The following is a 24,414-nucleotide window of genomic DNA, read 5'->3' on the forward strand; positions in this document are numbered from 1 at the left end:
GACCCCCTACTTTATAAATCCACATAAAGTAGTTTTGCATCTCGAAAATTGTAGTAGAAAGGAATGGCATACCTTAAAATGTGAGTGCTTTTTCTTTTTAAAACATTTCTTTATTTATTTCTTGCAATTTTTCAAGGTGCTAGGTCCAGGACTCAAACTGTGGTTGGCCGTGTGGGAATCCAGTGCCTTAACCACCACCCAGCCTGCTGGCCCAAAATCCGAATGCTTTTACAGCAAATTTTATTAACCCACTGCTACGTACCTCAGATTAGAATGCTTAGAATTTAGGATATTTATCTTTAAAGCAAGAGGAAGCATTGAAGAATTTATTTTATGGCTAGAGGGCTCTTGTCTGAGAGAGAGAGCGAGCGAGCGAGCGAGGGGGAGAAAGCGTTCTCCGATGGGGCCTGGTCACACCCCGTCCTCTCTAACTCTCCCTCGTACCGGGATTTGGGTGCACCCACGGCAGTGCACCACATGCCCGACGTGGCTTTCAGGCTGCTGGGGCCAGAGTCAGCCGAGGCCAGCATGTGGGCTCTGGCTCCTGTAACAACCAGGGCCCGCGGCTGGCCCGATTCTGTTCCATGCATCCTTACACACGCAGCCTCAAGGTAATCTTGGCCAGCAGTGTTGTGTTTGACCGTGTTCTGACTGCAGCCTGTCACAGGCAGGTGTGGAATTGTCCTCTTGTGGCTTTGAAATTTCTGGGTTTTGGATTTCTGGGGTTTTGGGGTTAGGGAAGCTCAACCTGTGATCGTCTGAGGCCACCAGGCCAGTGCTCGTCACGTCGCTCCCGTCCTGTTAGTAGACTGCGTTGCCACCTCAGGACTTGGGAATACAGAGGGGACTCGCAGGGGGGGTGGCCGTGTCCCTGGCGTGACCACTGAGGTGGGCACAGCAGCAGAGGGCCGCACAGCCGCGGGGGTCTGGAGTAGCTGTGAGCGTTGGGCCCGGGCATGTGCGCACACGGAACCAGCACGTGCCCGTCGGAGCTGGAGCTCAGGCCAGGCTGGGCCGGAGTGGGATTGGGCGCTCATCCAGATGGACTAGGTCGCCCGGGAGGGAGTGTGGAGGGCGGGGTGCGGTCTTTGTTAGGAGAGGGGCCCCAGGAGACCACAGGCCAGGTAGTTGGGGGGGAGACCGCATTTCAGGGGGTCAGGAAACGCTGCAGGTGCTGAGTACTGGAGAGCACTTTAGAGGTGGCAAATGGACACCTACTAGATTCGGGCCTGATTTCTTGTGCTTGGAATGAAGTAACCGGCAACCTGAAGTAGGTCAGGTCTCTTACTCGGCGTGAGGCCTGTTCTCTCTCCACGCTCAGGGGCTGTGGGGGTGGAAGCGGGTGCCTTTGAGACCTGCAGGTAACTGAGTACCTTTTTTCTCCTTGCACATTTCTGAGCCATGAGAATGTGGCTTGTTCAACACGTGTTTCCAGGAGGAATGAGCAGTTACTTCTCTGTCTGGTGGTTTTAGGGTCATCGGGTTTGTTCGGACGATACTATCATTATTCTTTGTCTCTGTCTTCAGTTGCAGACTTCTGGAGAGCAGCGTGTCCCAGCGTGTCCCATCGTGTCCCAGCGCGTCCCAGCCCCTGGCAGTGCCCGTGCACAAGGTCTGGCATAGATCCAGGGCCCTTTACCGTTCCTAAATAAGTGGCCCCTGGGCTCTTGGCTTGGCCCCTTCTAAGGAAGACAAGCGTCCCTGTGTAAAATGCTAGCATAGGACAATGAGGTTCAACCCTGAGGAAAATGGTTTGCTTTCTGTTTGTGGTGGGCAGCTAGGTTCAGATACCTGCCCATGTCATTGTCCCTATGCTGATGACCATTGTCTTAGTGCCCTTAATGAGATGTGGCAAACCTGCTGATGTCTGCCTTTGGAGACTGGCCAGCATGCCCTGCCCCTGGCATGTTAGGGGGACCGCTCAGTAGGACCCTGTTGCTGGCATTGACACCTAGGAGGTGCTTAGGGAGAGCATGATGCCTTTTTCCAGCTCTAAAACAGAACAAGAAGTTCCACACAGTCTTTTGGTCTTTTTCATTGCCAATCTTACTTCATTGTGTGTATCAAATGTATATTTTTAATGTAAAACAAAAGGGGGGGTTAATTGCTAGAGTGTCTGAACCAGGTGTTTTTTTTTGTTTGTTTGTTTTTAATTTTCTAAAGAATTATTTATGAGGCCAGCAGGTGGTGTAGTGGTTAAGGTGCTGGATTCCCACATGGTTGACCGCGGTTCAAGTCCTGTACCTGGCAGCTTGAAATTTACTTTGGGTGTGTACGTGTGTGTGTGTGTGTGTGTGTGTGTGTGTGTGCCCAAAAGCACCAGAGGAGAATGGAGGAGGAGGGATTTGGTATGGCCATGCCCTCTCGGGGCTGATTTTTACTTTCTGTCTCTCTGGTGAATGCATATGCCCTATTGTAAAAATCTCTATTTTTTAAAAAAGAATGATTTATTTAATTTTATTATTTTCAAAATTGGCTACAGGGCACGTGCACTCACTAGAGGGAAAGTAAGAAAGCAAGCTGCTGGGTCTGGGACTCAGACCGCAGTTGCCCATGTGGGAGTCCAACACCTTAACTACTGTGCTACTTGCTGGCTCCTAAACACGGTTTTTAAATGGATTTAAGGCAATCAAAAAGATTTTGAATGAATTGTTGATAAAGTTGTTTGGAGTTAAAAATTCTTTGACAAAAGACCTTTGATTTAAGGTAGATGAAAATGGCTGAAGAAATGGTTGTAATGGAGTGAAAATGCAAGAACATGATAAATTCATTGTTTATTAAGCGATCATGTTAAAGTAGAGCTGATACCTATGAGCTATACCTGCTAACAGTATATAAGATTATTTAGATAACACTGACTTCTCATCAGTAGAAAATAATCTGAGAAATAGTGAGCCATTTAAGTTTTATGGATTTTTCCCCCCCAGGGAAGATAAAAAAATTGGATGGACGATTGAAAAAAAGCAGTAGAATTGTTTTCAGCTTTATTTATGGAAACTAGAATACTTTTCCTGGCTTACTTTTGAGAGGCTTTAATACTTTAGAAAACAACACGTTTTGATTTTCCAATTCAACGTTATAATTCTACTGCAGGGTAAATAAAGAAGAAAACAGGGAAGGATCAAAACTTTGATTCCAGATGTCTTAATAATGAGCAAGTGTGGCAGGAAAGAACGTATTAAGACAGATCTGAGGTAGGTGGGTATGTATTTTTTTGGTTCTTTCAAAAGTTCTGCTTAGCTTAAAGTGATGAATTAGGGTATAGAGTACATATACTACGTCTGTGTGTGTAGACGTGTATTTTTATCGTAGTATCCACCCAGCTCATGGCCACCCAGTTAAGGCACCGACCTGCGCAGTGCGGCCGCTGCGGAGGACAAGTAGGTACTGACGTGTGGCTTGTGCCAAGTGCCACTGCTCGGCGTGACAGGAGCGCTGGGTGTGAGGGATTGTACAATTAGAGGAGGCCCGGGAGCGTCAGTCTTCTCCCTTGCCTTTAGGGCTATAATTGAACCTAACTTTGTAAAACAGAAGGAAGTAGCTACTAATATTTACAGAAATCCAAATATTGCTTACTGGACCAACAGGTGGTGTGGTGGTTAAGGGCCTGGATTTCCACATGGTCAGCTGCAGTTTGAGTCCTGGGCCTGGTTGCTTGCTTTCTCACTTTCCTCTCTCTTTCTTGCTCTCTCTGGTGAGCTCACATGTCCTATAGCAAATTAAAAATGATAATAATAGGGGCTGGCAGGTGGCATAGTGGTTAAGGCGCTGGACTTCCACATGGCCCACCGTCGTTCTAGTCCCAGACCTGGCGGCTTGCTTTCTTGCTTTCTCTCTCTCTCTTTCTCTCTCTCTCTGTCCCTCTCTGGTCAAATTAAAATAAGTAGACAAATAAACAAAGTTTAAAAATTATAATAAATAAAGTTAAATCATTCTAATAACCCAAAATACTTTTTTTCTTTTTCTTTTTCTTTTTCTTTTCTTTTCTTTTCTTTTCTTTTCTTTTCTTTTCTTTTCTTTTCTTTTCTTTTCTTTTCTCTTTTCTTTTTTTTTCTTTTCTGTGGTTCAGGTCCCAACCCCCGAGGCTTGGAAGACATGCCTGGCTCCTGTGTATGTGCCCAGAATCCTCACGGGGTGGAGACATAGTGGAGAAGGGATGTGGCATGACCATAGTGCATTGGAGAGTGCTCTCTGACTCTCTCTCCCTCTCTCTCTGTCTGTCTCCAGTGCGTACATGTGACCTCTGACATAAGGAAATGTTTTAGTGGGAGCCAGCAGGTGGTATGATAGTTAAGGTGCTGAATTCCCACAGGGTCAACAGTGGTTCGAGTCCTAGACCTGGTGACGTGAAGATTATGCTGTATGTGTGTGCGTGCCTGCCTGCCCGCCCAAAATCCGGAGGGGAAGGGAAGGGATTGCAGCATGGTCATCTCCCCTGGGAGGGGATTTCTCACTTTCCGGCTCTCTCTTTCTCCAGTAAGCACAGATGCCCTATGGCAAAAACTTAAAAAAAAAAAAAAGTTTTAGTGGAGGATGCTAACATATTATTAAACTAGATCGTAGTATATTCAAAACATGTTGGAATAATATTTGCTATCTATCAAGGTTTTTAAAAGATATCAGAATTAACATTTAACCTTATGAGACAAAAATATTGATATTATTCTTAATGATTTGTAAGTTAAAGTATGATCATTTTAGCAAATTCTGCTCTGACCTTTAGAATTTTGAAATTACTGGGCACATGTGCGTGTGTGCCAAGATCCCGAGGGGAGAATAGAGGAGAAGGGATTGCAGTGTGGCCATCCCCTCTGTGGGGTGATTTCTCACTTTCTGTCTCCCTGTCTCTCCCTGTATTTCTGGCAAGTACACGCTCCCTTATAGCAAAAACCTCTCCAAAAAAAAGAATTGTGAAATTGAATATTTACCAGTATTTTGCTTGAGGTTAATTTATTGTGCTTAATGGACTTTTTTGTTTCAGTTTCTTATTATTTTATATGTTTTTACTTTTAAATATTCTGTAATTTATAATTGCTAATTGTCTCTTTTCACCTCTAATAAGGATTATTGTTTAAGATTAAAATCTTCTTTTTTTTGGGAGAGGCTTTTGCTACAGGGTGTGTGAGAGACAGAGAGATAGGAAGTGAAAAAATCACCCCCCATGGGGGATGGCCACGCCATAATCCCTTTTCCTCCATTCTCCTCTTGGAATCTTGGGCACACACGCACACACACCCGGTGTGAATTTTAAGCCACCGGGTCTGGGACTCAAACTGCGGTCTACTACATGGGAGTCTAGTGATATAGCCATTACACTAACTGCTGGTCCCATAAAATTAAAATATTTTGTAATGAATTACTTTGAAGACTATTAGTACAATTGTGTTTAATATTTAGCTATTACAGAAGGTAAGATTTTAGGAGATACTCTATCATGTATCTGATATGTACTTTTAATACTTCTTATAGTGTTTTTAGTATATTTAACTATAAAATGCAGTATAATGAACAGTGTAGGATTGTAACATTTTTCTCTTATGTTTTATAAATCAGGTTTGTCTGGAGCAGCTGAGGCTGACTTACAGATATTAATGTTGTTTGTGCATCGTTTGTAGCTGAGTTCTGGATCCTGTACTGCCTGCTGAGACAGTGCTTGAAGAAGCTCAGTGCAGTGGCTGGCCTGCATCTAGCACTTACATGTTGGTTGAGTCTTCGGCCCTGAACCCGCCGTGGGTTGTTTTAGTGGGCTCAGGAGTTTGTTCAGGAGAGCAGTTGGACGTAGGTCAGCAGAATAAACATGCATTTCAAATTGCCAGGGGTGAACTTACTCTGCTGGAAATAATTGCTAACTTTGAAATACACTGATTTTTTTTTTTTTAAGAGACAGATCTTTGCTATAGGGCATGTATACTCACCGGAGAGACAGAGACAGAAAGTGAGAAATCATCCCCCCCCCCACGGGGATGGCCATGCCATAACCCTTTCTCCTCCATTCTCCTCTTGGAATTTTGGACACACAGACACAAGTACCCAGTATGAATTTTAAGTCACTGGGTCCAGGACTGCAACTGCTCGACACTATGTGAGAGTCCAGCTACATAACCATCACACCATCTGTTGGTTCCAAAATACACTGATTTTAATATAAAAACTTTAAAGAATGGCACGTGCTGGGCACCACGCTAGGTACTGATCCTCGTTAGAATGATCCCAGTGGGTGCAGTTAGAGTTTATACATACAGTGTGGAAGACAAAGTGTATTTGTATGAAGACTTTGATAACAGCTGCATACTCAAAAGCACATCATTACCGTAAAATGGTGTCTAAGCTGGAATGCTCAAGGTGCTGGCTGTGGAAGGGACCCCGGAGTCCGAGGCACACACCTTTTTTTCATCCCTTCATACATATCACACTACCTGCTACGTGTGTGCAGAAGCCACCTAATCTGCATGTATCAGTGTAGTAGTGTCCGACAGCTGCATAGTCTCCTGGAGTCAGCGATTATCTGGTTGGTTGACACCTAGGTGTTGCGGTAGGTACTGGGAGTACACAGACCTCTGAGACGAGAGCTCTCACTCCCAGTTATCTCGCTCGTGTGAGTACCGCGTGAGCAGATGTGTCGCGCGCTGGACAAGTGCTGTGCAGGAGGCATGGCAGACGCTGCTTTGGGAGCCGAGAAGAGGGTAACTGACTGCTTCTGCACGAGGCTGGAAGGACAGGCCCAGGAAAGACGGAGTCCTTGAGCCAGGCTTTCACAGACTGGTAGGAGTTCGCCCGTTGGACAGAAAGGGAGAAGGGACAGGCTAGGAAGATAAAAGATCAGATGTAAAAGATCAGAACTGAGAGAAAAAGGTGTGTACTTAGCAAAACGGCTCAGTAGGAGATTCAGACACAGAGCATGGCAAAGAGTGGGGTAACTGGAACTGAGACTGTAAGTAAAGTGAGGGACCAGCAGGTGGTGCAGTGGTGAAGGCACTGGGATCCCACTTGACTGACCCTGGTTTGAGTCCCATACCCAGTGGCTTGACACTCACACTGGGTGCTTGTGCAGCCTGCCCAGAATCTCAGGAAAAGAGCTTGTGGTGTGGCCATCCCCCAGGGGTGGCCTCGCTTTTTCTCCCTTTTCCTCTCACTGTCTGTCTGTCTGTCTCTCTCTCTCTACCCCCAGAGAATGCATGTGCCCTATGTCGAAAACTTAGAAAAATAGGAAAAAGAGTAAAATGAGGTCACGTTGCGAAAGCAGTTGGCAGTTTTGGTTGGTAATTGAGAATGTGGACTTTGGAAAAAGACCTTGGTTCAAAATGTGGCCTTGCCACTTAATACCTTTGTGGTAAGGTTAGTTTTTTTTTTTTTTTTTTTTTTTTTTGGGGTGTTTTTTTTTTATGGGGGCATGTGCCCTCACCCAAGAGACAGAAAGCAAGAAATCACTACCCTGGGGGCATGGTCACGCCACAGTCCCTTCTCCATTCTCCTCTTGAGATTTTGGCCACGCACACACATGGCTAGCACAATTTACTTATTTATTTATTTACTTACTTACTTATTTATCGGAGAGGTTTTTGCTATAGGGTGCGTGCACTCACCATTAAAAAGGCAGAGTAGAGAGTGAGGCTAGAAACTTAGCAAAGCCCTGATGATGTCCCTATTGGAGATTCACGTTAGGAAGGGAAGGGGCTGGCCAGTGAGCTCATGGAGGACTTATCAGAGCTTTGGATCAGAACGGGAAAGTCAGGACCATGGTGTCAGCCAGAGCTCAAGAAGGAAGATGTCAACAATTTTTGTCTCTTCCCAGTTACCACAGAGCATGTGTACTCACTAGAGAGAGAGAGAAAGGGAGGGAGGGAGAGAGAAAACACTCCCTGATGAAGTGTGCTCACACCTCAGTCCCTTCTCCATGTTCTCATCCTGTTGAGACTTTGGGCACACACACACACACACATGTGGATGGCATGTTTTTTAAACTGCTGAGACTGGGATTTGAACCATGGTCCACCATGGGAGATTGACTCTGTTAACAGTCCTGAGGGATCAAATAAGACAGCACTTAGAACACACCTTGGATTTAGTGATAGAGCTTGACTACATTTTCTAGAGTAGCAGATAGTGTCACACCCCAGAAAGAGAGCAAGAAATGGCGTGGAAAGCAGAGGAATTTTTCTTTTTTGTCTTAAGTTTTGCTACAACACAAAACTGTCTGGAGAGAGGCAAAGAAGGTGGGTGAGCAGGGGAGGGAGAAAGCATGATCCCCCAGGGAAGGTGACCACTCTGCAATCCCTGCACATACACGTGCCCAATCTCCATTGTCCGGAACTTGAACTCTGTACCTTAGGATATGGAATCCAGCTGCCTTAACCTCTATGCCACCTGCTGGCCCCTAGTAGTCCAGAGGGATTTAAGAGTGGGGAGGAGGTAAGGAAAAATGGAGAGTGCAAATGTCAGCAGAGGGGGGCAGTAGGTGCCATAGAGGTTAAGACACTGGATCCCACGTGCTCAACTGTGTGGTTTGAGTCCCTGAACTGGCAGCTTGAAAACCATACTGGGTGTATGCCCAAAGATCCCAAGAGGAGAGTAGAGGAGAAGCAAGGCCTTCCTCCCTCGGTGGTCCTTTTCCTCCTTCTCCCTGTCTTTCTGTGTCTCTTCAGTGAACACATGTGTCCTAGAGCAAATCCAACGAAGAATGTCAATGGATTTGCTGATTTGGTTGTAAGTTGAAGGAGTTCTCATTTGAAACAGGAACAGTCATATGTTGAATATAGTTAGTAGGTAAATTCAGGGATTTGAGACGTGTCAGAAGACTTGAAAGAGTGGTGAGTGGGAGAATAGGCTGGCTAGGAAAACTCAGTAAGATTGCTATCTATTTGAAGTTGAGAATCATGAGTTTAATAGCTTTAATAATAATTGTGTTTTGTTATCTTTTTTAGAATTATATACTTAATTTTATATATTATTATTACTATTTCTTCTTTTTGGAGAGGTTTTTGCTATAGGGCGTGGGTACTTGCCAGAAAGAGAGAGAGAGACAGAGACAGAAAGCAAGAAATCACCCCCCAGGGGGGATGGCCATGCCGCAATTCCTTCTCCTCCATTCTCCTCTCGGGATCTTGAGCACGCACGCACATGTGCCCAGCATGAGTTTAAGACACCGGGTCCAGGACTCGAACTGCAGTCGACTACATGGGAGTCCAGCAACATAGCCTTTATGCCAACTGCTGGTCCCAACTCCTCGATTTGCAATAGGACACACGCATTCAACAAAGAGACAAAGACAGAAAAAGAGTGAGAAAGTAAGCCACCAGGTCTGGGACTTGCACTGCATTCAGCCACGTGGGAGTCCAGTGCCTTCACCACCACACCCCCAGCTGGCCCCATATTACTATCTTATTCAGTGTTTATCATGCTTAATGCAGGTATAGAAGAGCCAGAGAATTGGTTTTAATGTGAGCTTGGTACTTGTAAGCAGGTGAAACAAAAGAAAAAGAGACAAGACAATTCAGGCTATAGGAAACAGTAGTTAAATTGTAAAGCCCTCTAGCTGTGCAGTGAGGAGTGTGGAAAGGAGACAATGGCAAGGAAAAAGTGGCCTGGAGATTTCAGTGGTGGGGTAAGTGTGATGGGAACGATCGAGGGAGGGCTTACGCTGGAAAGGAAGCTGTTGTCAGAAGGGCATGGTGCAGTTGTTCACAGCTGGAGTGGTTTTGCACATTGACAAAACTCAGTGTATGACCAGTCGCTGGAGTAGATGGCTTAAGTGGCTTAGAAAAAGTCATCAGATGGCAGATGGGTCCTTTCTTTAAATGTTGAACGTAGGGTCAGCGAGGTGGTGGTGGTAAAGTTGGCTGGATCCCACATGGCCAACTGTGTGATCTGAGTCCCACACCCAGTGGCTTGAAAAACACGCCAGGCATGTTTATGTGTGTGTCCAAACTCCTTAGAGGAGAATGGAGGAGAAGGGATTGTAGCATGGCCATCCCCCTGGGAGGTGATTTCTCAGTTTCTCTCTCTCTCTCTCCCCGTGAGCACATGTGCCTGTTGCAAACTTAAAAAGAAAATGTTGCGTATACACGGAATGGTGGACAGGAAGACTTTTGACTTAGGGTCAGAGTCTTCCATTTATATCCTGGTGTGAGTAGGAGATGGTACTGTCATCTGGATGGCTACAGGAGTCTCAGTGGACAAGGGCTTCTGCTGTGGAGCAGAGGAGGAGCATCTGGGAACCTACTGTGGGGAACAGAGAGGGTGCCCAGTCAGCACTCTGATCTTGCTTGGGTGTGGGAGGGTGAGCTCTCTGGAGAGAGCTGTAGGGAGAATGCTGGGGGTTCAGGTAGCACATTGCAGTTTCCAAGGAGAGCAGGAGCTTATAGGGGAAAGGATGAACTAGTTCTGAGAGGGACGATGAAATATGGTAAGAGCTTATATCTTAGACAGTGATTGGGTAATAGGAATGTGAGTGGTTGATGGATAGGTTTCTGGCACGGGTGCAGGGACATTGCAGTTTAACCTTGGCTTAAGAAGAGGCCCAGAGGTGATAAATCAATAGTGGACAGCTGCAGCTGTGAAAAGCAGCAACCCAGGTCCAGGTTTGGGATAGGAGATTGTAATGGAGGGTGTGAAGTGATGGGCTGGCCAGGAGGATGAGTGGGGTGGCTGGGAAGCTAAAGGGAGTCCTGAGTGGCTGGTGTTTATCTTTGTAGGAATTGTTTTTTTGTAGCTGATCTAGATCTAACAGACAGACACGTGATTCTAGCTTTGAAGCATGAATGACACTCTTTTTTTGGGGGGAGCGGCATGGGTTTTTGCCTTAGGGTGTGTGCACTCGTCAGAGAGAGAGAGACAGAGACAGTGAGAAATCACTGCCCCAAGGGGCATGGCCACGCTGCAATTCCTTCTCCATTTTCCTTCTGGGATCTTGAGCATGCATGCACGCACATGTACCTGGTGTGAGTTTCAAGCCACCGTGTCCAGGACTTGAACCACAGTTGGCCATGTGGGAGTCCAGTGATGTAACCAGTATGCTAGCTATTGGCTCCAGCACTCTTTATTAAAAGAAGGAATAGGTGGGACCAGCAGTTAGCGTAATGGCTATGTCGCTGGACTCCCATGTAGTCAACCATGGTTCGCGTCCCGGACCCGGTGGCTTAAAACTCACGCCAGGCGTGTGTGCATGCGTGCCCAAGATCCCGAGAGAAGAACGGAGGAGAAGGGATTGTGGCGTGGCTAACCCCCCGGGGGGGTGATTTCTTGCTTTCTGTCTCTCTATCTGTCTGGCGAGCGCACGCGCCCTGTAGCAAAAACCTCTCACCAAAAAAAAAAAAAAAAAAGAAGGACTGGGGACTAGCAGTTGGCGTAATGGCTGTGTCGCTGGATTCCCATGTAGTTGACCATTGTTCGTGTCCCGGACCTGGTGGCTTAAACTCAACCCGGGCACTTGTGCGTGCGTGCCCAAGATCCTGAGAGGAGAATGGAGGAGAAGGGATTACAGTGTGGCCGTCCCCCTGGGGGGTGACTTTTTGCTTTCTGTCTCTCTGTCTCTCTGTCTTTCTGTCGAGTGCATGCACCCTATAGTGAAAACCTCCCCAAAAATAAATGAATAAATGAAGGAAGGAAGGAAGGAAAGAAGGAATATAAGGGAAGAGACAGATGTCTGTGAACACTCTAGGTAGAGATGCTCACCAAGGGGGAGGTGTGCATAAATACAGACTTAGAACACATCTGCACATAGGATTGAAAAAGCCATATATATATAGATTGAAAAAAGGAAAAGAGCAAAGGATGGAACTCTGGGAGATACCCAAGAGAATGGGACCAATTAAGATGATTGCGTGGTGGTGTGGTGCGTGTCTGTCTGTCTGTGTGTGTGTATATATATATATATTTTTTTTTGAGAGGTTTTTGCTATAGGGTGCGTGCACTCGCCAGGCAGAGAGAGGCAGAGAGATAGAAAGCAAGAAATCACCCCCCAGGGGGGATGGACATGCCGCAATCCCTTTTCCATTCTCCTCTCAGGGTCTTGGGCACGCACGCACACGCGCCCGGGTTGAGTTTAAGCCACCAGGTCCAGGACTCGAACCGCAGTCAGCTACGTGGGAGTCCAGCAACATAGCCATTACACTAACTGCTGGTCCCTGTGTATATGTATTTACAGCCTTTCGTATGTAAAACATTTTGAAATCTGTTGGATAATTAAGTCTTTAATTATATCTTAAATCAATATTAAAGAGTTCAGGTTCGTTTTTTTTTTTTTAGAGAGAGATTTTTTTTTTTTTTTTCTATAGGGGACATGCACTTGCCAGAGAGACATAGAGAGACAGAGAGACAGAAAGCGAGAAATCACCGCCCAGAGAGGGTGGCCACGCTACAGTCCCTTCCCTTCCATCCTCCTCTTAGGATTTCGAGCATGCATGCGCACGTGCTCTTTGTCAGTTTTAAACCACCAGGTCCAGGACTTGAACAGCGATAAACTACGGGGGAGTTCAGCAATGGAAACCATTATGCCATCTGCTGATTCCTTGTCTTCTTTTTTTTTTTTTTTTTAAAGAATTATTTATTTAGGGGCCAGCAGGTGGTGTGGTGGTTAAGGTGCAAGACTCTCACTTGGCCAACCATGGTTCAGGTCCCAGGCCTCGTGGTTTCCTTTCTCACTTTACCCCTCTCTCTGGTCAAATTAAAATAATAATAACAATAACAACAACAACAATAAATAAGATAATTCTTTTTAAAAATAAATATTTAATGTTATTTTTTATTACTTTTAAGCCATTTATTTTTAAAAAGAAGTTGAATAAATTAGAACCTCAAATAGATTGCAAGCAGGTATTGATGCTGAATGCTGGCAAAGACCTTATCTGATAAAGCTTCACACACGTAGAAAGATAAAGCAGTGATCTTGTCTCCTTTAGTTTTCTTCTTCTGGGACTCAGACTAAGAGCGTGAAGAGGTCAGCCACTACTCCAGCATACTGCTGTAGTGACGGGAGGCAGGTGCTAAAGGCAGCGATGGGAGCCTGCAGTACATCTAATGGTTTCTGATAAAATGCGGCCTAAGTCATGAAGTGCTCGCATTCCACTGGCCAGCGTGTTACAGATCACGTGTCAAAGGCTAACATCAATGGAGCATGGATTGTACTTTCCCAAGAGTAGGGTCCAGAACTCCCATGTGACCGACTCCCTCTTGGGACTCCGGTTCTTCTCACCAGAGAACAGGGCTCCCATCCCTCAGAGATGTTCAAGCCTGCCTGGAAGCCACTCCTCCACTATGCAGCTGCCACCTGACAGCATAGGATGGCCTGGGAGCTGGAGCCTAGGAAAGGTTCGGAGGTTCCAGGTCCAGGGGCCTTATCTGGTGGCATTTTGTAGAGTCCTAATCACTCATGAGGGCAAGAGCAGAGCAAGGCAGCTATGTCCACGAGTTTATTATCACTTTAAAAAAAAAAATATATATATATTATATTATAGCATACACACTCTTACCACAGAAAAAGAGAGATGAGAAAACAAGCCACCAGGTCTGGGACTCAGGCTGTGATCCGGCATGTGGGAGTCCAGTGCTTTAACCTCTATGTCACTTGTTGGCCCCTGATTTGTCATCTTTTTTTTTTTTTTTTTTAAGTTTTGTTATAGGGTGCATGTGCTTGCCAGAGAGAGATGGCGGTGCGAGAAATCACATCCCAGGGAGAATGGCCACGCCACAGCCCCTTCTCTCAAGATTCTGGGTAGACACACACTAGTGTGACTTTCAAGCCACCAAGTCTAAGTCTTTGCGCAGTTGGCTATGGGAGATCCAGCTGCCTTAACTGTGCCACTGCTGGCCCAGGGTTATCTTCTTAAGCATTAAATCGTTTTTGTTTTTGTTTTTTAATTTGTCTAGAGAGTATATGCACTTACTGGAGAGAGACACAGAGAGAAGGAAAGTGAGAAAGCACCTCTCATGGGGATGGTCACACTGCAATCCCTTTTCTTCTATTTCTCCTTTAGGGATTTTGGACATGCATACACATGTGCCTGGTATGTTTTTCAAGGTACCAGGTCCAGGCTTGAGCCAGCACAGTAGTCCATGTAAGATTCAGATTCAGCTGCTTTACCCACCATGCCACAGGCTGGTCCTAAATTTTATTTATTTTATTTATTTTATTTATTTAGGTTTCTGCCATAGGTTGCATGTGTTTGCCAGAGAGAAAGTGAGAAATCACCCCCTAGGGGGATGGTCCTGGCACAGTCCCGTCACCTCTAGGGATTCTAGGCATGCACACACAAATGCCTGGTGTGATTTTCGACCCTTCAGGTCTGGGAATTGAACTGTGGTCAGCCATATGAAAATCCTGCATCTTAACTACCATGCCACTTGCTGACCCCCTACATCTTTTTTGGATGGGAGTCTTCTTGGATTCTATAATGTATTCTCCTTTGTCCTGCAAGTATACTAAGCATAATTAACCTTTTCTTGTTTTTGTTTGTTTGTTTTGAGAGAGTGTGGAAGGCCATATGTTAGATCTTGCCCATGAGCAACCGTTCGTCCATTTTGTCCCCTTACCCTTCCATGGCCGTCTGCTCCTGTAAACCTGCTGGCTCTTCCCATGAGAGGACAGCCTGTGCTAGCTGTACGGAAAACCGCATCAGGGAGACATCCTGTACCGCTCCTGTCTTTGCTATCTAGCCGGACGCCCTTTTGTTTAGCTGTTCCTTAGCAATCACCAGACCCTGCCTGGAGCCATGGAGAGCACTAAACAAAGGTCTAGAGAGTGTCCTCAGAAATAATGAACCTGCTTGATTCAGCCTCTGTCACTGCTTACATGGAAACCCCTAGTAACTGACCCCCTCCAAAAGACTGCTCAAAATCTGGGCCTCAACCCTCAGGCTGTAGTCACTGGCCTGCTAATAAAGATGCCTTTTAACCTTAATCTGGCTTTGATGGTCATTCATTTGGTGCCACTCTACAATACTTGGAGGCCCCAGCGAGATCTGGGAACTTTAGAGTGGCCGAATAACGTCTCAACGAGGATGTTCCTTACACCCTGGCCCGGGTCTTAAGAGGGCTAAGGAATTCTCACAAATGTGGATCAAAACTTAGTCATTCGTGGTTCTTGAATCTGGTAAGATTCTAGTTATTTTGGTTTGTGCGCTCTCTCGGGACTTGAAGAGAACTGGATGCAGCGGAACCTCCGGGTCCTAGGGCCCGAGTGTGACGGCACTTTGGGTTCTTGGTGACAGTGATCTCTGGGTGCTCTGTCTTGCTTTGTTTTGTCTTTGTCATCCTTGTCTTCGTCAAAATGGGACAAGGCCAGTCGCCAACCTGCTTGTCTATGGGTTGCGTATGATATTTTACATAGTAGATATCTAACAGAAAAACAAATTCATGACTTTTTCTGTTTTTAGTTTTAGTACTAACAAAAATTCTTTCACTTCAAAATAACTCCTGGATGTTTACAGAGGGCCCCTGAAACATCCAAAAGGGAGATGTTAAACTGATCAGGCTTATTCTTCATGTTAGATAAAAATTAAAAAATTGTCAAATTAAATAATTCTAATTTTCTTGACATTGTATTTGAGTTATATATAAAAATATGTTATGTACTTGTATGTCTATATATATGTGTGTGTGTATATAGTGTGCCAAAATAACTTAATCCCAAAAATTTATGATAAAATATGTATCAGTTATATAGATTGGTACATATAGACAAATTTCTTTGTCAGTTATAAATTTTTGTCAAAACATTAACTATGACTATAATCCTAATGTCATGTCCTTAAAAATTTTTACAAAAAGAGGGGCTAACAGTTGGCGTAATGGCTATGTTGCTGGACTTTCATGTAGTCGACCACGGTTCAGGTCCTAGACCCAGTGGCTTAAACTCATGCCAGGCACATGTGCGTGTGTGCCCAAGATCTGAGAGGAGAATGGAGGAGAAGGGATTGCGGTGTGGCCATCCCCCTTGGGTGATTTCTCCCTTTCAGTCTCTCTGTCTCTCTCTGTCTTTCTGGCGAGTACGTGCGTCCTATAGCAGAAACTTCTCCAAATAATTAATAAATAAATAAATAAATAAATAAATAACAAAAAGAATTTTAAAAATTATACTCTTACAAATACTGGTTTCTAAAAATATCTAATCATTTAACTGGGTAAAATTTTCATTTTCTATGTAAACTGATTGGTTTTCTAAACTGTTAAACCAAAATTAACAACAACAAAAAAGTTTTGGCAAAATTACATGTTAAATAGCTAATACCTCAATTAAAAAAATAAAATTAATATTTAAAAAAGTCTAATGTTAAACATAGACTCATGAGAACATTGCCACCTGGTTCTCTCTGAGTCCTCCTTATAATTCTTGTTATTAAGTTAACATACTTTAGTTATTCCTATTATTAGTCTTTAAATTTTATAAAATTAAAATCTGTTAATACAATTGTTCAGTTTTACATTTAAAAAGTTGTTAAAACACATTTTATGGGAACCAGCGGGTGGCATGGTGGTTAAGGTGCTGGATACTCCCACATGGTCGACCACAGTTTGAGTCCCGGATCTGATGGCTTGCTTTTTCACTTTCTTTCTCTCTCTCTCTCTCTCTGGTAAAATTAAAAATAAATGAATAAATAAAGTTAAATAAATAATTCTTTAAAAAAAACACATTTTATTACTATTGTTTATTTGTACACGTTCATAAACTACCAGTCAATATATATATATAAGTATATAGAATTCTATTTTTACAAACTTAATAACTCTTCCAAAAAATATCAAACTTCCCAAGGTAAAATAAAAGAAAATAAACAGACAATTAATAAAAATTGGACCTCTATGTCAAAGACAAAAACTATAAACTCCTGTCCAAAAACTTAATAAAAGTCTCAACATAGATTAAAACACTACTTCCTCCCTCCCTGCCTTCTTGTACTCCTGTTTCTCTTTAGTTAGACGTCTTCCCCACTAGACTCTCCCCTTAGTTAAATGATGAAAAGATCTAACTAAAATAAAAAAAAATTAAATTAAGACTACAGTCTCCAACTAGGGTTTTTATATAATCAATAAGACAGATGCCTTGTAAAACCTATAAACTAGGCTCCGCCCTCTTGACACTACTCAGCACTTCTTACAAGATCTATTAAAATTTAGTTTCACTTCTCAGTATAAAAACTCTTACAATTGGAAACAAATATTCTTTAAAAAAAAACTTATCAGATAACTCAAAGTTATAACAAAGTGACAAGACACCTTAACCTTTAATTTAACTCTCACTTAAACAACACCCAGTAGTCACTCGTAATGATCCTAAAAAAATAAACAAACCAAAACTGTTTCCAACGTGGACAGACACTAAACAATGTCCATGACTGGCATCCTCATGTTTTCCACTGGGGTCTTGTCCCCAAATGTGGGGTTGATCACTAGAGACAAAATACACTAAACTCTTAAAAAAAAAAAAAAAAAAAAAACACAAAAAAACAAAACTTGAGACTTCTGAAGTCCACACTGGTCTTTAAAACTAAAGATTAGTGGTGCCCAAGACCCCAACGACTCCCCTCAGACATCTGACAATCTCAGTGGACAAGCCTCAGATAATCCTAAAAGTGACTAAGATTAATTTCTATCTAAATCAAAAGTTAAAGTTATTTCTAAAAGTACAGTCATGAAAAATAGTAAAAAATTGACTGTATAACAAAAAAATTATAAAACCTAACCAAAAAAAGATCTATACCAACAACTAAAAGTTCTTATAGCCACACTGGACTCTGTTTCCAGCCTTGCTCTCCTGTACTCAAAGGTCTAGAGAGTGCCCTCAGAAATAATTAACCTGCTGGATTCAGCTTCTATAACTGCTTACATGGAAACCCCCTAGTAACTGACCCCCTATAAAAAGACTGCTCAGACTTCAGTCAGGACTACAGTTCTGTCTCTTGGCCCCCGAGCCTCAGGCTGTAGTTGCTGGCCAACTAATAAAGGCTCCCTTTAACCTTATTCTGACTTTAATGGTCATTCATTCAGACCACTCAATAAGAGATTTTTGCTATAGGGCGAGTGCATTTGCCAGAGAGTCAGAGAGACAAAGAGACAGGAAGTGAGAAATCACCCACCAGAGGGGAATGGCCACCCTCCTCCATTCTCCTCTTGGAATTTTGAGCATACACACACACACACACACACACACACACACACACACACACACACGGCATGAGTTTCAAGCTGCTGGGTCTGGGACTTGAACTGTGGTCTCCTGCATGGGAGCCCACCATCTGCTGGTCCTAATTAATCATTTCTTGGTGACTCGGGATAGTTATTGGAAGTACCACTGTTGAATCATAGCTTAAAAATTCTTCAATTTCCTGAGTATGAAGAAGTATGCAACTTTATGTATGTACCCAAATTGTCACACATTGAGGTTTTTTGTTGTTGTTGTTTGTTTGTTTGTTTGTTTGTTTTTTGCTTTATACGCCCCTTTCTCTTTTTTTAATATTTTTTATTTTTTTATTAATTTATTTTTCTTTTTTAACATTAATATGCTATACATCATTACAGTATACAAAATGAATTTTTCATCCAAAATACACTGACTGTTGGCTCAATCAAGCACATCAACATACGTGTTATCAACAAACAATTTTTCATTTCTTATGTCTTGTATATTTTGCGTGTTTGTTTTTTTTTTTCCATTCTTGATTCCCTACCCCTAACCCTCTACCCTGTCCAACCCTCCTCCCATTGTCTCTGGTATCCATGATTGATTTCTGTGCCTTTCCCCCCCATTTAATTGATTTGCTAATGAACTTAATTTGTCTAAATATTTGCAATAGCAAGCGCAGCTGATATATACATACACAAGAACCCATGTCTGACTTTAGGCATAAACCTCAGTGAGTAGAATGAACATACTATAAAATAGTACCCAGCTGGGGCTGTATAGCTTACTGTGATTATCAAATACACAGTTTTTTCTTTAAATTTTGGTAACAGTTTTAGTCATTTTTTTCTCTGATTTTTTTTTTTAAATTTACATTCATTCCCTGAGCATCATCACAACATACTAAATGTGGTTTCCCCTCTAGAGTAAACTGCATAGTGGCTTAATCATGCATGTTATCATCCATAAAATTCCATTACTACTTTCATATATATATGTTTTTTATCCCATGTCTGACTCTCTGCCCTATTCCACTCTCTTGTTATACTATTTCTGCTGTCTACAGTTGTCTTCAATTCCTTTTCCCCCAATATTTTGTTTACCACACCATATCATAAGTAATCTAACTACTTTCAATACCAAGTTCAGCTGGTGGTTTCAAAAAAGACAGTTTTGAACTGGTAAGTTTATTTCCTTTAAATTTGAAGCCTAGAAACAGGTTGGTATTTTGTTCAAATAGTAGGTACATGAATCTATTGACAGCTCTAGACAGGATAAAAATCTGGACTCTGGGATATAATACTCAACTCCAGACTTTGTCCCTACAATTAAATTGCCCATTTTCTTAGTGAGGTTCTTGATCTGTTAATTATATACTGTGTAGTCTGCCCCACCTCCCGTTGTCAGCTGTCACTTTTTCTAGTCAGTACATTTAGAAGTCAGATAAATAAGAATTTTATTTGAAGTACAATGAAATAAGTTAAATGTGTGAACCATGAGAGATTCTCTTTGTTTTCAGAATCTTGAAGTATGGACTTGGGGCCATTTGCTCTGCCTGCTAACAGGTAACTTTTGGGGGTCAGCAGGTGGCATGGTGGTTAAGGGCACTGGATTCCCACAGGCCGACTGCAGTTTGAGTGCCGGACCTGGTGGCCTCCTTTCTCACTTTCCCTCTCTCTCTTGCTCTGTCCCTCTCTGGTCAGAATTTAAATAAACAAACAAACAGGTAACTTTTGCTATTTTCTGGTTCTTGACTGAATTCTATGTTAATATTGAATAGTTGAAGCCTTATATAGTGTATATTGACTCTATAGATGCTGAAGGACTTAGAATCCAGAACACTTATGATTGGGTGGGATTTGTTTTCTTTCTAGAGATATCATTAGGTCGTTGGGGAAATCATGATGGGTTTTTCTATGCAAAAATGTGTCATGACTTACCCGGTGACCCAGTGAAAGCCATTCCTAGTCTGGTGCCATCCAGCCTTTCTTGGCTAACTTTCTGTAGCTCTGCTGCATCTCCTCCCCACCAATCTAATTAGGCTACTTAGGCTCTTTACTTTTGTTTGCGATTATTTCCCGAATGCACTCCACTTTCTTTCCTTTCCACTTTGGGGGGATGGTCATGCCACAGTCCGTCCAATCTCCTCTTGGGATTTTGGGCACATATGTACATGCGCCCAGCGTGATTTTCAAGCTGCCAGGTCTGGGGGTTGAGCTGTGGTAGGCCATGGGGGAGTGCAGCTCCTTAACCACCATGCCACCTGCCAACCCTAGAATCTATTTTTTAATACCTACTTCAGTTCTGATGCAGGTTGTCCAAGGACTATGCTTTGAGAAACTAAGGACCTTTTACTCATAGATTTCTTTAGAACAAATGCCATCATTTATTTTCTTGGGTATTTTCAGGGTCTGTCATGAACATGAAGCTAAATAATTGTTTCTAAAATGAACAGAATTTACTGGGGAAGACCTTGTGGCATATACTTTTTGAGTTCAGACTTAAGTTGTTGACATGACCTTAACAGTAATATTAAAAATAGCGTAAGACATGTCTCAGTTTATTTCCAGAATAGGAAATGCTCTGTGGAGAAAGGGTTTGTTTTGGTCGTCAGATCGCTTTGGAAAGTGCTGCCCAGTGGATCTGCACACTGCACTTTTCTCGAGGTACACGTGTGCATTCAGTCTTCCGAGGTGCTCTGCAGGGAAGGTGCCCTCTTAGTGTCAGTATTTGAAACGTTTTTGTTTTTTTTTTGAGAGGTTTTGCCATAGGGCGCGTGCGCTTGCCAGACAGACAGTGAGAGACAGAGAGACAGAAAGCAAGAAATCTCCCCTCGGGGGGATGATCACGCCACATTCCCTTCTCCTCCATTCTTCTCTCAGAATCTCTGGCATGCACGCACACGCGCCCGGCATGAGTTCTAAGCCACCGGGTCCGGGACGTGAACCGCGGTCGACTATATGGAAGTCCAGCGACATAGCCATTACACTAACTGCTGGTCCCGAAACGTTTTGGCCAAGCGTTCACCCTGCCTTCATTTCCTAGATAATAGTATTTTTTTGTTTTTTTAAAGAATAATTTATTTACGGTGCCAGCAGGTGGCATGGTAGTTAGGGCGCTGGACTCCCACATGGGCGATGATGGTGCGAGTCCTGGATCTGGTGGCTTGCTTTCGCACCTTCCTTCTCTCTCTCTTTGTCGCTCTCTGCTCAGATAAAAACAATATTAATGAATAAAATTAAATAAGTAAATTCTTTAAAAAGAAAGACTTGTTTAATTTTATTTATCATTTTTAACTAGAGAGAGAGTGTGAGAGAGAAAGGGAAAGTAAGAAAGTGAGGCGAGGTGCTGGCAGGTGGTGAGGTGGTTAAGGTGGTGGACTCCCACTTGGCTGACCATGGTTCTAGTCTCAGGCCTGTTGGCTACCTTTCTCACTTTCCCTTTCTCTCTCTCGCTCTCTTTCTCTGTCACATGTAAAACTAATTATAGTAAATAAAACAATTATTTAAAAAATAAAAATCTTGGGGACCAGCAGTTAGCGTAATGGCTATGTCACTGGACTCCCACGTAGTCGACTGCGGTTCGAGTCCCAGACCCGGTGGCTTAAACTCAGGCTGGGCGCATGTGCGTGCGTGCCCAAGATCCCGAGAGGAGAATGGAGGAGAAGGGATTGTGGCGTGGCCAGACCCCTGGGGGGGGTGATTTCTCGCTTTCTGTCTCTATGTCTCTCTCTGTCTGTCTGGCGAGCACAAGCGCCCTATAGCAAAAATCTCTCCAAAAAAAAGAACAAGAAAAAAAAAATCTTTCAGTATTAAAAAAAAAAAAAGAGAGACTTGAACAGTTGTCACCATGTGGGAATCCAGTGCCTTAACTACCATGCCACCTGCTGGCCCCAATAAATAGCTTTTTGTGTCCTGCAGGACAGTGTTCTGAGGTATTCCTTTTGGGAGCTGTTTACAAAAGTAGTAACAGCAGTGGGAATTAGCAGTTTATGCCTATCAATGAGCTCTAGAATTGGAGAGGCCATGCTGGGAAGTAGCAAGAAGAGAGGCCGATCAGAGCCTGGTCGGGGGGAAGGGTCCCACATGTCCTACCATGTGGTTAGAGTTCCAGCCCCAGTGGCTTAAAAACATGCCAGGTGCTTGTGCATCCGTGCCCATTATCCTGACTGGATGGGAGAGTGGAGAAGGGGTTGCCTAGCGACCATGTCCCATTGGGAGGTGCTTTCTCCCTCTCCCTCTTTCTCTGCTGAGCACCTGTGCCTTCTGGTAATTAAAGAAAGCCACCAGGTTTCTTTCTTTCTTTAATTAAAGAAATTTAATTCCTTCCTTTCTTTAGCTACCTAGCTAGCTAGCTAGCTAGCTACCTACCAGAGAGGGACAGAGTGCAAGAAAGAAAGAAAGAAAGCCGCCAGATCTGGTACTCAAACCGTGGCTGGCCATGTGAGAGCTCATTGCCTTTAACCACCATGCCACCTGCTGGCCCCTATGTTTTCTTTCAATAGAATAGAATTTATTGTAAAATTGTTTTCCTTAGGAGTCCATGTAGAAATCATTAGCTTAAATTGAGTTTATAGGTAAATTTATAGTAAATCAAAAGTTTTTACTGAAAATATTGGATTCTTCTCTTTTTTTTTTTTTCTTTTTTTTTGGGGGGGGGAGAAGTTTTTCCTATAAGGCATGTACACTTGCCAGAAAGAGACAGAGACAGAAAGCAAGAAATCACCCCCCAGGGGGAACGGCCACATCGTAATCCCTTCTCCTCCATTTTCCTCTCAGGGTCTTGGGCATGTATGCACACACGTCCAGCGTGAGTTTAAGCCACCAGATTCAGGACTCAAACTGCGATGGACTATATGGGAGTCCAGTGACATAGCCATTATGCCAACGGCTGGGCCCCCGGATTCTCTTCTTTAAATAATGGGAGCTACAGGAGAAGAGGTTAACTCTTAATGATTTAGTCTGGGGACCAGCCATATGGTGGTTAAAACATTGGATTTCCTGGGGGCCAGCAGGTGGCATGGTGGCTAAGGGTGCTGGACTCCCACGTGGCCGAGTGCTGTTTGGGTCCCAGACCTGGTGGCTTGCTTTTTCACTTTCCCTCTCTTACTCTCTCCCCCTCTGGTCAAATTAACAAAATGAATAAATAAAGTTAAATAAAATAATTCTTTAAAAAAAGTGTTGAACTCCCACATGACTGACTGCTGTTCAAATCCCAGACCCAGAGGCTTGAAACTCACACTGGTCCCAAGTGCATGCATGCCGGAAGTCCCGAGGGGAAAATGGAGCAGATGGGATTGCGGCATGGCCATCTCCCCTGGGGGATGTTTTCTCACTTTCTGTCTCTCAGTCTCTATCTCTCAGGCAAGCATATGCATCCTATAGCAAAAATCTTTCCCTCACGCAAACAAAAAATGATTCAGCTTGTTTGGGTGACTTGTTTATCAGAATCTCCTTAATGCTAGCTAAGCAAGACACATTTTTATATTATACATTTAATTTAGGCAGTGGGAAAATTCTTTCACACTGCACCATAAGATAATGGGTATATAAGGCCTGGAGAGTCATAGACTATTTAAACTTTTCATGTCAAGTAGAAAATACAGTTTTCATTCATTCATACTAAACAGAAGGTTTAAAAGAATTACTAGGGCCAGCATGTGGTATGGTGGCTAAGGCATTGGGATCCCACATGGCCATCTATAGTTTGAGTTCTGAACCTGGTGGCTTACTTTCTCCGTTTCCCTCTTTCTGTCTCTGGTGGGTGCGCATGTCCTGTAGCAAATTTTTAAAATAATGATAAATGGAATTAAATAATTCTTTTAAAAAAGAATTATCAAGGAGACTTTATTATAAGATTTTAAAAGTTTTAAATAAACTAATTCCTTTTATTATTTAGAAAGATGTTTGCTGTAGGACATGTGCGCTCGCTGGAGGAAAAGAGACAGAGAGATAGCAAGAAATCACCTGCTGGGGGAGTGGCCACGCCCCAATCCCTTCTCTGTTCTCCTCCAGGATTTTGGGCATGCACACACATGTACCCAGTGTGAATTTTAAGCCACCAGGTCTAGGACTTGAATCACAGTAGACTATGTGGGTGTCCAAAGATGTAACCATTGTCATCTGCTCATCCCACTGATTCCTTCTGTTTTATTTATTTATTCTTCTCAGGTTTTTGCCATAAGGCTTATGTACTCACTGGAGAGAGAGAGAGAGAGGGAGGGAGGAGGAAGGAAGAAATCACTCCCCAGGGGTGATGGCTATGTCACAACCCCTTATCTTCCAGTCTTCTCTTAGGATTTT

General features: G+C 43.4%; 1 protein-coding gene across 12 annotated transcripts in view; it reads left to right on the forward strand.

The window, feature by feature from the left end:
• Window positions 1-1,508: 1,508 nt before the first annotated feature.
• CREM (cAMP responsive element modulator) overlaps window positions 1,509-24,414 on the forward strand; it is an 87,334-nt gene continuing 64,428 nt past the window's right edge. For 8 of the 12 annotated variants that reach the window (XM_006158317.3, XM_006158326.3, XM_006158329.3 and 5 more), the window contains exons 1-2: window positions 1,509-1,612; window positions 3,094-3,194. In XM_006158317.3, coding sequence (XP_006158379.1) covers window positions 3,151-3,194 — 44 coding nt within the window. In that variant the 5' untranslated portion in view covers window positions 1,509-1,612; window positions 3,094-3,150. Of the gene's footprint in view, window positions 1,613-3,093; window positions 3,203-5,615; window positions 5,783-19,631; window positions 19,678-24,414 lie in introns of those variants that run through there. The other 4 variants (XM_027775629.1, XM_027775633.1, XM_027775632.1 and 1 more) reach the window with 4 other exon arrangements.

Source organism: Tupaia chinensis, unplaced genomic scaffold, assembly GCF_000334495.1.
Source record: "Tupaia chinensis unplaced genomic scaffold, TupChi_1.0 Scaffold000578_2, whole genome shotgun sequence".
Lineage (NCBI taxonomy): Eukaryota > Metazoa > Chordata > Mammalia > Scandentia > Tupaiidae > Tupaia > Tupaia belangeri.